This window comes from Nicotiana sylvestris, chromosome 5 (assembly GCF_000393655.2).
Source record: "Nicotiana sylvestris chromosome 5, ASM39365v2, whole genome shotgun sequence".
In the NCBI taxonomy this organism is placed as follows: Eukaryota; Viridiplantae; Streptophyta; class Magnoliopsida; order Solanales; family Solanaceae; genus Nicotiana; species Nicotiana sylvestris.
The window spans coordinates 39,285,270-39,299,561 of NC_091061.1; the positions used below are offsets into that span (position 1 = coordinate 39,285,270).

Consider the following 14,292-nt stretch of genomic DNA (forward strand, 5'->3'; position numbering starts at 1 on the left):
ATCCTTCACCATCTGTCTAATGCAATTTTCTGTGATTTCTAGTCATTTTTGTTTAGTTCTCTTTTCTTTTATAGTTCTTTTCCTGTTGACTCTAGGAACATGACATGTATGCGTAATTCTCGGCTTGGTCTTAAAAATTCAGTTTAGTCATGAAGCAATGAATGAAACAATTTTGAAGATGATAGTGACATTTGAGGGAAATAAGTAAAGGCATTTTGAGATCACTTCAAGCCCGAATTGTGTGAAACTGGGGTAGATAGAATATGAAGAAACTCTATTGAAATGCATCATACCGCATCGGTTTGAAGCTAAAGGCAAGTTTGCCCAAATTGACAGGGGTCGTTTGTGGTAATGAGAGTGAGAGTATTGTCCAATGGTGCTTTGTATTTAACAGATGTAGAAGGCAAATGTGTGGATATGGTTATCAAGTCTGATACAATCAAAAGGTGTTACGAATATTTTCCTTGGTTAGTTTAATTGAGTTGTTTGTACTTGGCATGTTTTGAAGATTGGAATGACGAAGACATTTTGTTCTGCTATTTAAACACTTTATCCTTCGTTACCCCTTTGAGCCTCATTTATTTTCTTTCATACCCCTCTTTTGGAATCAGTAGCAAAGTTTAGAAACGCAAGCGCAAAAGATAAGTAAAGAAAAAAAAGAGAAAGAAAAGAGAAAAAGAGAAAGAAAAAATGAAAAGAGAAAGAAAAAAATGAAAAAAAAGAAAGAAGAAAAACAACAAAAAGAGAAAAATAAAGCAAAAAGAGAAATAAAAGAAAGAGAAAAGAGAAAATCACAACAACAAAGTAATTTCTATGACATGAACTACGTTCGACCTGATTCCTTTTAAGGATACGTAGGCAGCCTCACGGTTCGGTCCCATCAAAATAAAAATCCAAAAGTCCCCAAGCAAGAAATTGGGGCAGAAGTTGTGGTTGTTGTAAGAAATCTGATTCCAAAAATTGTAATTTTGAACTCATATGAATTGTTTTGAGCCTTTTATATCCTTTCTTTTAACCCTATCCAAAAGCCCACGTTACGGTCCAAAGAAAGACCTTCCGATCAGTCTTCGAGAGATGCCAAGTCAAGCAAGGAGAGGTAATTCATATCAGGGGCAAAACTCTGGTCCAAGCAAAAAATAATGAAAATGAGAGAGTCTTATTGGTGAAAACCCTCACGGGCACCGTAAGGCAAAAGTAAGTTGAGAGAAAGAACAAATGAGATAGGCTTGATGGTGAAAACTCTCCGGGCACTACAAGTCGAATAAGGATTGTGAATCAGATTGGATAATCGGAGCATTGAAGCCCAGTTTCATAGTTTAAAGGTACAACAAGAGTTGAACATAAGGCTTACTTGACAGAATAGGCCACAGGTGCATGTCATGGTCATTAGAGTTGGTATCCACAACTGATAGGTTTCTATTTTGTAGTTTTCTCATTAGGAATCATCTTTTCTATTGTCCTTCACTCTGTTCTTTTTGTCTTGTTCACTTCCTCTTCCTGAGTCTATGCGGTTAGAACAAGTGAGAAATGACTTCAAAATTTTCCACCAGCTGTCCAATTGCACAAAACGGGGTCTGGCTAACACATCAAAATGTCATAAGTCAGAAAAGAACAACAAACGCATTGAGCTGGTAATAATCAACATGCTTTGGGATCCTTGTGAAATACAAAGGCCTGGTACATATCAATTCATGAACAATGCAACAAGATGGAGGTGTTAGGTGAACAAATCAAAGGTATTTTCGGTAAAACACAAAGGTTTGGTACATATCAATTCATGGACAATGCAACAGATGGAGGGTGTTAGGCGAATAGATTAATGGTATTTTTTGTGATAAGATTGACAGAGAAAGCGGTTAACCAATAACAAACAAGGTCTTCCAAGTGGAAATCAAAGTTATCATGGCAAGTGAAGGAGCAATAGACCTCAAGGCCAATGCCAGTGGGTTAAGTCAGGAAAGAACAACATGCACATTGAGTGGACGGTAATTGACGTGCTTTGGGATTCATAGGAGACACAAAGGTTGGTAAATGTCAGTTCATGAGTAATGCAACAGATAGAGGGTATTGGGTCTGAACGGAGAAGAGGTATTTTCTATGATAAGGACGACAGAGAAAGTGATTAGTCAAGGAACAAGCAAGGTCATCGAGTGGAAATCGGTTATCATGAGAAGTGAAGGAGCAACCGCCTTCAAAGTCAAGGCCACAAACTAACCACCATATTTTTAAACTGACAAGATTTTTCTTTGATTTGAAATAGGGGCAGGAAATCTCGTTTGTTTCGGAGAAATCCACCGCAAGGAAAGGCAAGCACTAGACAGGTTTGACCGTAAACTCTCAGGACCCGCCTGGATAATGAGATTTAATTTAAAGTTTTCAGGACCCTCCTGGAAAATGAGATTTAGTTTAAAATTCAAAACAATTATGAGTAGCAAGATCTAGCATAAGTGCGCCCCAAAGGAACATAAGTAGGCTTCAAAGTTTACATGTTTTGAGATAAGATTCAATTAGGAGTTTTCAGGACCCTCCTGAATAACGAGACCTAGCTTAAGGATTTTCAGTGGATAACAAGGTTTAGAGTAAGTTCTGTTGTAGGGTAATATAATTTAGCCGTGAAATTGTCACTCTTAAGATAAAATTTGACTTTTGATTTTCAGGACCCTTATAGATAATGGGACGTAGTTTAAAACTGGCTTGCATAACAAGATTTAACGGAAGTAACACCTTTAGAAGATATAACTTAGATTTAAAATTGTCGTTTAGTTAAGAGTTGTCAGGACCCTCCTGGATAATGGGGAGTAGTTTAAGACCTTCTTAGATAACAAGATTTAGCGGAAGTCATGACTTTAAAAGATATAGCTTAGATTTAAAATTGTCGTTTAGTTAAGAGTTGTCAGGACCCCCCTGGATAATGGGACCTAGCTTTCAAATTCTTAGTAATATGATTCGGTTTAACACTCACATATGTGCCCAGCTACAAACTGGGGCAGAAAATTTTCTTTGTTTTGTCTATTTTGTTGAAATCAGGTACCCGCCTGGAGAGCAGGGAATACATTTCAAGTTCAGCAATCAGGAGCCCGCCTAGAGAGCAGAGAATACATTTCAAATCAGCAGTCAAGAGCCCGCCTGGAGAGCAGGGCATACATTTCAAATCAGTAGTCAGGAGCCCGCTTAGAGAGCAGGGCATACATTTCAAATCAGCAGTCAGGAGCCTGCCTGGAGAGCATGGAATACATTCAAGTTCAGCAGTCAGGAGCCCGCCTGGAGAGTAGGGAATACACTCAAGTTTAGCAGTCAGGAGCCTACCTGAAGAGTAGGGAATACATTTCAAGTGAGCAATCAGGAGCCCGCCTGGAGAACAAGGGAGTACAATTCAAGTTTTAGCTTTCAAGTTCTTATTGATATTTGATAATGTGATCCGTTTTACACTTACATGTGTGCCCAGATACCCAAATGGAGGCAGAAAATTTTCTTTGTTTTTGTGTATTTTTTTGAAGTCAGGAGCCCGCCTGGAGAGCAGGGAATACATTCAAGTTCAGCAATCAGGAGCCCGCCTGGAGAACATGGAATACATTCAAGTTCAGTAGTCAAGCGTCCACCTGGAGAAAAGAAAAACATCTCAAAGTGTAGTTGGCAGTCAGGAATCCACCTGGAGAAAAGGAAAATATCTCAGATTACAATTCAAGGCGGCAACAAAGAGATTCCATCGGGAGAAAACAAGTCAAACAAGGCAACAAGAACCACAAGAGCAAGTTCGAAGACATAGATAGGATTTTGTAATGCATAGATCATAGTCTAGTCTAGCTTTTTATTTTATTTTTTATTTTATCATGGTATAATAAGGGGATGCAGTAAGCAGTAGCAGCAGCAACAACATTAGTGAAATCACAGCTTCATGGTAGTCCCAACTACCAAAACTTCCCGATCTACACGTGGCCTGATTCCTTTATAGCCAAGGATATGTAGGCATCTCAGATACCAGAGCTCGGTCACATTCCCCTCTCTCTTAGTTTTAACCTCTCCAAATAAGGGTCGGGTCAAAAAACTTGTCTAGTCGTTCTTTGTCTGAAAATACTTTGTCTTTCTAGTCAAAGAGGGGTAGCTGTAGACATGTGATTTTTGATCCTTCCCAAGATTTTTCATATTTTAGTACGTAAATATTTAATTTAGGCCTAATACAGCTATTTCAACTCATTTTGACTCTCTTACCTTATTTTATTACAAGAAAATAAAAATTACAAAAATAATTCTCCTTTTTAGTCGCTTTTAGTTTATATATCTTTCATAAATTTAAATAAAAATATACAAAAATAGTACCTTGTTTTTATTTCTATATAATTTTGAAAACACCAAAAATAGTTTCATGTCTTAATATAGTTTAGTTTAATCATAAAATTAGTTTTATATTTTTATATTATAATTGTATATAAGTTTAGAAGGAGGAATTAGTGTCGGATTGGTTTATCCCGTCTTTATGAACTTTGTAGTTTTTTTTCTAGTCTTTGGCCAAATTTCAAAGCCCAATAACACAAAACCCATACCCCTAAACCTAAAACCTTTCCTATATAGCTACACCCTACACTCTATACCTAAGGGAGGAACGCAAAAAGGGGGGGGGAGACTCTAGCACAGCTTTTGGAAAACAGACCCCTTCCCTGTTCATCTTCTTCAAGAACTAAGACCTAAACAAAAGTATCAGACCCCTACACAAAGGCAACGGTGCATTCCTTGCGTCCCTCAGTCAACCATCAACCTAAAAGCAAAAATCAGACTCTCGTTTTCATTTCTTGGCTAAGAGCTTTCTCCAACAAAAGTTTATATTCTCCTATCTACAAAAGAAATCAGACGCCATGGAAATCCAGATCTAAAAAAAGTTATTCGAATTTCTACTCTTTACTTCAATTTTCTGGAATTTTGGGTGACATTTGAGTTGAAGTAGTATTTTTGGTCGCTGAATCTATTGTTGCTGTTTGCCATCGTACTACTGATCTACTGAGCTTCTTCTTTGTTCTTTTGGTCTTTATTTGACATTTAAGCATTCAGTGATTTCCAGGTATGCTTGTTTGCTCAGCGATTTTCTTGTCGTAGAGCTCAATTTTTCAGATTTAATACGAATGGTATAGTCTTTGTTGGCTTTGTTTGGTGTGAAGTTTATTGTGATATTCTATGTTTAATCGTCTTGATGATTTGTTGTTGGTTAAATTCTGTTATCATTTAGTTCGATTGTTGAGCGTGTTTCATTTTTGCTTGAGACGGCATTTTTGAAGTCTGCTTAAAGAGAGAAGGAGTCATATTTGTTAGTTAAAAATAAAATAAAATAAATAGAATTGGACCTAATTATATAATTATTTCAACCACTGGCTTAACTATAAAATATTATGTTTCTGAATCTGGTAATTGTATGGCTAAGTTATGTTTCTTCATAAACTCAAAATGCTACACAACAAGGTTCATGTCAATAGGTGATGCTGGTAATTTAATTAGTATAGCTGACCCCGTTTGCTTTAGATTTAATTGTTGTTGTAGATTTTAAATTATTGTTTTGTTTGTTTCTATAATATTAACCTACTGTATGAGTCAGAAGCTATTGTGTTGGTTGTTTCCTTTTAACATCAAGGAAGAAATAAATTTTCTTTATTCAAGTCTTGGATTTGCATTATTTGTTCACTTATATCAAGTCTAACGTGACCTTTTTTAGTTGAACTAGAGTTGGGTAATTGGTACCAGCTAGCCATATAATGAAGGTTTGCCATCATAAAACGCGTAGTTGCTTTAGGCGCGGTATTTTAATAATTTACCTTCCTAAACTCGGGTGCGCATTTATGTGACCCAAATCCAAATCTCAACAATGTTAGATGAAATGTGTCGAGGATCGCGGGTGCATTTATGTGACGCGGTTCAAGACATGTTTTAAATAACATTTAAATCTTCCTGAAAAAGATATAATTGAATAAAAGCGGTTAAAGAATTAAAATTGTAGAATAGGTTAAAACATGTATTAGAATCAGATAATATGCCAATTATAACAGTTGAGCGACCGCGCTAGAACCACGGAATCCGGGAATGCCTAACACCTTCTCCCAGGTTAACAGAATTCCTTACCCGAATTTCTGTGTTCGCGGACTGTAAAACAGAGTCAATCTTTTCTTCGATTCGGGATTTGAACCGGTGACTTGGGACACCATAAATTATCCCAAGTGGTGACTCTGAATTTAATAAATAAATAATCTTGTTTCGATTGTCGCTTTAATTGGAAAAAACTCCCTTATATACTCTCTTCCGGGGGTATAAGTGAAAAGGAGGTGTGACAAAGATTTCAATGAAGATACTACAGATTAATTTTGGTGTGGTGATAATCAATTATTTTTGACACCATATATGTGGGGTGACAGTCGTAGATGTGGAATTGCTTGGACTGAGGTTGACAAAATCCTTTTTCCATGTCGGCTTCCTTCAGAAGATAATGATGTTGTGACACATTTTCTTTTAGGGGTATTGGACTTGAATGGGAAAAAGATTGATGTGTACAATTCCATATATAGTGAGCCATATGAGGCATGAATGAATCATATTGAAATGTATGCACGCATGATCTCCCACTTGCTAAAGTTTTCACAGTTTGAGAAATATTACAAGTCTTTTGGAAATACATTCAACAAATTTGATATTCAGTGACAAAGATCACCACACCAAACTGGATCGTACGTGTTGTTATTTGTTATATAATTTATATGTACTTTAGATTTATTATTTAATTGACTCCATATCTTACATTTTTATTAGGACTGATTGTGGTGCATTCCTAATCAAGTATGTGGAGTTGTTGATGATGGGAAAGGATGTGGAGAAATTCCAACCTGAAGACATAAAAGACTTTAGAAAAGAACTTGCAACAAATCTTTGGGTACATGGAGAGTGGAAAAGAAATTCTGGTTATGATACACCACCAGAAAATATTGGCGACGACTATTGTAGTGAAAATGAAACTTGCTATCCGAAGGAGCTGTAGTTTAGTTGTAAAAAAAATTAGTTGTAGTTGATTTTTTGTATAAAATTGTCGTAAAGAATCCATATGAATTCTGAAATATCTTGTAAATTCCTCAAAAGGCACTTTTATTTTGTTTGCATAGCATAATTTTTTGTCACAGCTATGCAAAATTACAATTTCAGAAGTAATATGAAGGCATCATGTTATTAATTTCTTTGTTTCTGTCAAGTATTGATTTGTCCATTTGGAATCCCTAAATTAAGTGTATTGAGCTTGTAAGTATTAGTTTAGGACCAAGTGTAATTGAACTTCAAATTCAAAGTTAAGGACCAAGCGTCCTTAACTTTTGAACTTGTAAGTCAAAGTTCAGGAGCATATGTCCTTAACTTTTGAACTTGAAACTGAAAATTCAGGACCAAGTGTCCTGAACTTTTGAACTTGAAACTCAAACTTCAAGACCAAGTGTCCTTAACTTTTTAACTTGAAAGTCTACGTTTAGGACCCTGTGTAATCAACTTTTAAAATTGAATCCTTAACATTTGAACTTGGAACTCAAACTTCAGGACCAAGTGTCCTTTGTACTTGGAACTATAAGTTAAGGATCAAGTGTCCTTAAATTTTCAACTTGTAAATCAAAGTTAAGGACTGCATGTCCTTAACTTTTTAACTTGGAACTCAAACTTAAGGACTATCTGTCCTTTAACTTTTGAACCTGTAAGTCAAAGTTAAGGACTGCCTGTCCTTAACTTTTGAACCTGTAAGTCAAAGTTAAGGACTGCCTGTCCTTAACTTTTGAATTTGTAAGTCAAAGTTAAGGATTGCATGTCCTTAACTTTTGAACTTTGAACTCAAATTTATGGACTGCATGTCCTTAGCTTTTGAACCTATAAGTCAAACTTAAGGACTGCATGTCCTTAACTTTTGAACTTTGAACTCAAACTTAAGGACTGCATGTCCTTTAACTTTTGAACTTGTAAGTCAAAGTTAAGGACTACCTGTCCTTAACTTTTGAACTTTGAACTCAAAAGAAACAAAAAGAACGTAAGCAGAAAGAAATTTTAAAAATTCAGACATCTGCTCAAATAAGAATAATCTAAATGAATTCAATTTGTGAGGCCCCGTGAAAATTTCCACTCTAAACCCGAAAGCTCGCAAGCTCACCGTCGTTCAGACCTTTTTGACTGATCTATGCTCTAAAAAGTCAAGAAATAATATTTTCCAGAAAAATGCGATTTTACGGTCGAGAATGCGGTCGCATATCAGGTATGCGGACCGCATAGTGCCGCAAAGTGAGTCAGTGTGTTGGTCAATTTGAGGTCAACTATGCGGTCGATTATGCTATCGTATAACCGATATGCGGACCGCATAGTTGTCGCATAATTCCCTTGGTATTTTGTAAGGGGCAGTTCTGCGGTGCATTATGCGACCGCAGAATGGGTATGCAGACCACATTTCTGCCACATACCTAGACAGTGTGTTCAGGTTTGGGGGAGTGTTTTTGCGGCCCATTATGTGGACCATATCTCGACTTTGCGATCGCAGATCTGACTTGGGGCTCCAATTTTCTAAATTTTAAACCCAACCCCCTATCGTTATATTCGGTGTAATAGCTCATTTTGAGCCTATTTCCTGATATTTCTAGAGTGAGAGAGAAAGGTCTAAGAGAGGAAAAGTGCTTCTCATCAAATTACTCTTTGAATCCTTGGTATATCATTGAAGATAATCAAGTGAGGGACCCAAACCCTCATCCCAAGAGGTAAGGCTTCATCACATCATCTCTTATTTTTATACTTAGCTATAAGGGGGGTCATTAGTGAGGCAATTCATTTGTATAAGAGTGAATTGCTTGCATGCATATCAAACTTTAGAGTGTTAGGGGGTAGTGAACTAAAAAGAAAAGCAATTGGGGTATAGAATGATTGAAATTTCTCTCAAAAAAGGGCCTAAGATCACAATGCCCTTTTAGTGTTTGATAGTATGCTCAAAACAAGCTAGAATCTCAGTCTCGTTTCTAATTCTCGATTTAATTTGTAATTCTTACACAATAGATCGAAGTGCTAAAAGTTCCAGAATTTTGTAAGGAATAAGGAAAGCTTTATTTAGGTATGTATGACTAAAACCCCGTCTTTTAGAAATTGAGCTTCATCGTTGGTTGCGTGAGTATAGTAAGACTAAATTGAATTATTGTATTGATTGTTGTTTCACTAGACTTGGTGTTGCAACCATATATGTATGTAAAATGTGTCTCAAATTGATCAACGTGCTATTCTTGATAATTTGAAAAGGTGCAAGGACTATGAATCATGTGTCGAAATGCTTAGACCTTAGATTGAAATTGAAGTGCGTTGTTGTGCCATTTACATGAAGTTTCATCTAATCTATGCCTACAACCTTATTTGCTCTTGTGTGCTATACTCTCTTGAATTACAAACCTAATGTTGAAAATGGGAACAATGTGAAACGTGAATTGTGGAATGTGAAAATTGTGGCCCCAAGTGCTGGTAAACTAATACATGTGTAACCAAAGATTGGAGTGAGATGAATAATAACGCCTCGGTAAGGCAGCCTAGCCGATCGGGCTGTGATCGGACGCCATGACATATACACATGGTGGTTATGCATTGATGATTGAAACTGGAAAGTGTGAATAGAATATTGGTTACGTCTCCGGGAGATGGCCTAGCCGATCGGGTAGAGATCGGACTCTGCTCAAGATAGCGGTGGTAATGTGAACGATGTGGAACAGTATGAAATGCCCAACTAAAGGCTATGGAAACATAATGTGAAGGTTGTGTAATTTTTTCATGTTGATAGTGTTGTGATCGTTTAAAGCTTTGGAGTGATACTTGTGATTTCCTTATTTGTATATGAAAGTTCTTTCTAATTTGATGGTGTTTAGTTATACATACTAGTGCTATTCGATGGCACTAACGTCCCTTTTGCCGGGGGTGCTACATTTATTTTATGAATGTAGGTGGCTCCGTAGCCCTCTTCTCAAGATCTTGGTGAGCCACTTTCTCCTTCAAGGGGCTATATTGTATATCTTTGTGTTGTGGACTTTCACTTTTGAGGTATAGTCGAGGCCTTGTTGCCGGCATTGTCATACTTGTCTTTTACATCCTTAAAGGCTTCATAGACATATGTGTGGGTCATGTGCGGGTGTCAGATGGGTGTACTAACTATGTTGTAATTCTAATTCTCGTTTCTCTAAAGTATAAATGTATGGAACCTCGGAACTCATTTATGATTTGATGTGGTGATTTAAAATGAACTAGTAATGTGGGATGCACTATCTTCCCTTGGTTAAATAAACGGAAGCATGGTGTCCTTATCCATATTGAGCTGGGTAGGTAGTGTTTGATAAGGCTTGCTCAGTTGGGATCACTCGATTGAGCGCCGGTCGCGCCTCCCAAGGTTAGGGCGTGACACAATTTATAGCAAAAACTTAAAAGAGTCGATAAACATAAGTGGATATATCTACTATTCTCTATGCTTCTTGAAAATGGATGGACTGCCGGAGAATATATACAAGTTGTTCTATTATGACCAATTCTTTTGCAACGACTACATTTGAATGTTATTTTTGATGACTCGGTAGCTGAAATATGCCATTTCTTCTACCTTCTACCTGGTGGCACTTTGAAATCTAGAGGTTTAACAATTTGTGACTTAACACTCTCTGGTACAATCCAAGAACCAGTATATCCTACAGGATGTATTTGTCTTTCACATGTTTTCAACCAAGATTCCTTTAAGTACCAGTACGAGCAAAAGTTGGACTTCTTGATGTTTCTCTTCTCGATAGCTGCAATTGCATGTATGCATGGTAATTCATCAAATTGAAACTGAAAACAATCACATATTCTTTTGTTTAAGTTCACCAAGAAAGTTATTCCTTCTTCTTCAACTCTAGAACGCCATGAATCAACAGGGAAGACCTTCAATGTTGAAAAATTATAAGTTAGTATATTATGTTAAATTATATTAAAATAATAACCTAAACATAGAACATAATACTTACATTCAAAGTAAATGCTAAATCTATCTTTTTCTTCAATTCCTCTTCTACCCAACAAAAAACATCATAAAAAGTTCCTTCTGCTTCATTTCTTCTTTCATAAAACCAACGTTGTAGCTTCACTTGAATGAAATCCATCATTCTTAATATAGGCAGCTCTGTCACGACCCTAAACCCAGATCCGGTCGTGATGACGCCTCTTGTGAAAACAAGGCCAGCCGACATACTCCCAATTCATTTTAAGCAACTAAATAATACAAATTAAGTCTTTAACATAATAATAATAATCCCAAAATAAGGTGAAATAGTACAATTGTGGAATAGACATAGCCCGACATCGGGGTGTCACCAGTCATGAGCATCTATCAACCGATTAAAACAGGAAGAGTCTACATAGTCTATTATAGAACTAAAACAAGAGAAAATAAGATAGGGGGAGAAGCACTGAGCTGCGAACGCCGAGCAGCTACCTAGTGAATCTCCGAAACCGCCTGAGCTGGAAGAAATCAACACTCGCTAGCGGGATCTGAAGCGCCTGAATCTGCACACAGGGTGCATGGAGTAAAGTGAGTACCCCAACTCAGTGAGTAATAATAATAAATAAAAACTGAGCAATAATAAATCACGTAAAGGCACATCAACATGCTATAAAGAAGCAGTATAAAGCCAGTAAAAGCAATGAAATAGTGAAAACATATAAAGTCACCTTAGTTCAGTTTAAGTTTCTTTAAAATACCTTTTTAACAGTTAAACAAGTAAATGACAGATAACTAAAAAAGATAAACACATAAAGAACCGCCCCTCGGGCACAATACCAACAGAATCAACCCCTCGGGCAACACATGGAACAATACCAGTCTCTCGGGCTATATCTTATATCAGAATGGGTACCCGCGCTCACTGGGGGTGTGCAGACTCTGGGAGGGGCCCCTTACGGCCCAAGCGCAATATCAAGTCATCTCGTGGCATAATCAATAGGCTCTTGGCCTCATATCAGCCACCTCGTGGCGTACAACTTAGGCCCTCAGCCTCATAATCATAAATCAGTGTATCCTCACAACACAGGCCCTCGGCCTTACTCAGTCAGAATCTCATAAGCCACTCGGGCAACAGTAAAACATGATGCTCAGCCCAAATTATCATTTATAATATCATTTAATGTATTAAAATACAGTAAACATGGTTAAGCTATGAAAATAATAGAATATAGCATGACTGAGTACAAGTATAAAGTCAAAATAGTGAGGAAATATTAGTAAAGATCACCTAACGGTCCAAATAGTTGGCACGAGGCCCAAATATGACATTCCGCCCAAAACATGATGATAGCAAACAGTTTTCAATCAAATATGCGGTAAAACAGTCATTTGAGATGGACTAAGTCACAATCCCCAATGGTGCACGACCCCACACTCGCCATCTAGTGTGTGCATCACCTCAATATAGCACAACGATGTGTAATCCGGGGTTTCATACCCTCAGGACAACATTTAAAATCATTACTCACCTTAATCCGGTCCAAACTCTAGCCCGCGATGCCTTTTCCCCTTGGATCGGCCTCCACTCGCGTCGAATTTATTCAAAATAAGAATCACGACGTCAAAATATGCTAAGGGAATGAAGCTCATGCGAAAATAATCAATTTACAACATAAATCCCGAAATTAACCAAAACCCGGACCCCAAGCCTACGTCTTAGAAGTCAATAAAATTTACATCAATAGATTCCTTATCTCCCCACGAGTTCATACATATCAAAAGTCCCAAAATCCGACCATAAATGGCCCCTCAAATCCTCAAGTCAAGGTCTCCAATACCAAGCCCTAGTTTCCCAATTTTTTTACCCTTAATTTCCATAATTATAGCTCTAATCCGTGAAATATTACCATAGAAACGAGTTTTAGGTCCAACAATCTTACCTCAACGAAGCTCCCTTGAATTCCCTCTTCAAAATCTCCCAAAAGCTCCAAAACCGACTTAGAAATGGTGGAATAACCAAAAATTCGCGAAAGAACAATTTATACCTTCTGGCCCAGGCTTTTTGCACCTGCGGTCCACATCTTGCTCCTGCGGCACCGCTTTCGCGGTCCATGAACCGCTTCTGCGGTTTTCACTTAAGTCCCTCAGGGTCGCATCTGCGCCCAGGAACTGCACATGTGGTCCCGTAGATGCTCCCTCTTCACCGCATGTGTGGCTAAGCTCCAAACGCCCAACCTTCGCTTTTGCGGCCTCCTCTCCGCATCTGCGGCGTCGCACCTGCAGTCCCCAATACGCAGGTGCGGAAACAACAGAAGCAGAAAATTTTTGCAGCTTCTCCAAAATTCCAAACTCTCCGACAACCATCCGAAAACTCCTGAGGCCCCCGGGACCTCAACCAAAGGCACAAACACATCATATACCGCTACTCAAACTTATACCAATCTTCAAAACACCTCAAACAACATCGAATCAACCAAACACATCGGATTCAAGCCTATGGTTCCCAAAATCATCCGAGTTACGCTTTTGATCAAAAAGGCTACCAAACCACGTCTGAATGACCTGAAATTTTGCACACACATCCCAAATGACACAAAAAACCTACTACAACTTCCGGAATTTCATTCTGACCCTCTATCAAAATCTTACCTATCAACCGAAAAACGCCAAAATTCCAATTTTGCCAATTCAAGCCTAAATCTACTCCAGACCTCCAAAACACATTCTGATCATGCTCCTAAGTCCCAAATCACCTCCCAAAGTTATCTGAACCATCAGAACTTACATCCGAGACCTTTAACACATAAGTCAATGTTTGGTTGACTTTTCCAACTTAAGCTCCCTCAAAAGAGACTAAGTGTCTCAAACCTTACCAAAGCCTTTATGAACCCGAGCCAACCAACCCGATCACACATAGAACTGATAAACAAAGCATTAAGAAGCAGAAATGGGGAAAACGGAGTGGTAACTCATGAAACGACCAGCCGGGTCGTTACATCCTCCCCTCTTAAACAAACGTTCGTGCTCGAATGAGTCAAGAAACATACCTGAAGCCTCAAACAGGTGAGGATATTTGCTCTGCATCTCCTGCTTGGTCTCCCAGGTTGCCTCTTCCGTGGGCTGACCTCTCCACTGCACTTTCACTGAAGCTATATCCTTTGACCTCAACTTTCGAACCTGACGCTCCAAAATAGTTGTTGGCTCCATATTATAAGTCAAACCATCATCTAACTGAACCGTGCTGAAATCTAGAACATGAGACGGATCCCCAATATACTTCCGGAGCATAGAAACATGAAATACCAGAT

At 38.0% G+C, this 14,292-nt stretch overlaps 1 protein-coding gene across 1 annotated transcript; it reads right to left on the reverse strand.

Moving 5' to 3' along the window:
• Positions 1 to 10,605: 10,605 nt before the first annotated feature.
• On the reverse strand, positions 10,606 to 11,144 carry LOC138868536 (uncharacterized). Its single transcript, XM_070146090.1, has 2 exons — positions 11,010 to 11,144; positions 10,606 to 10,926 (listed from the first exon to the last, which is right to left on the reverse strand). Exons 1-2 carry the CDS (start codon positions 11,142 to 11,144, stop codon positions 10,606 to 10,608), a joined length of 456 nt encoding a protein of 151 aa, XP_070002191.1.
• Between the last annotated feature and the right edge of the window lie 3,148 nt (positions 11,145 to 14,292).

Bases quoted from the DNA above. Each gene is read 5' to 3' on its own strand.
- LOC138868536 (XM_070146090.1), bottom strand. From the start codon at position 11,144: ATGGATTTCATTCAAGTGAAGCTACAACGTTGGTTTTATGAAAGAAGA. The intron at 10,927-11,009 runs GTAAGTATTATG...TCAACATTGAAG, and splicing joins ATTTAGCATTTACTTTGAAT to GTCTTCCCTGTTGATTCATG.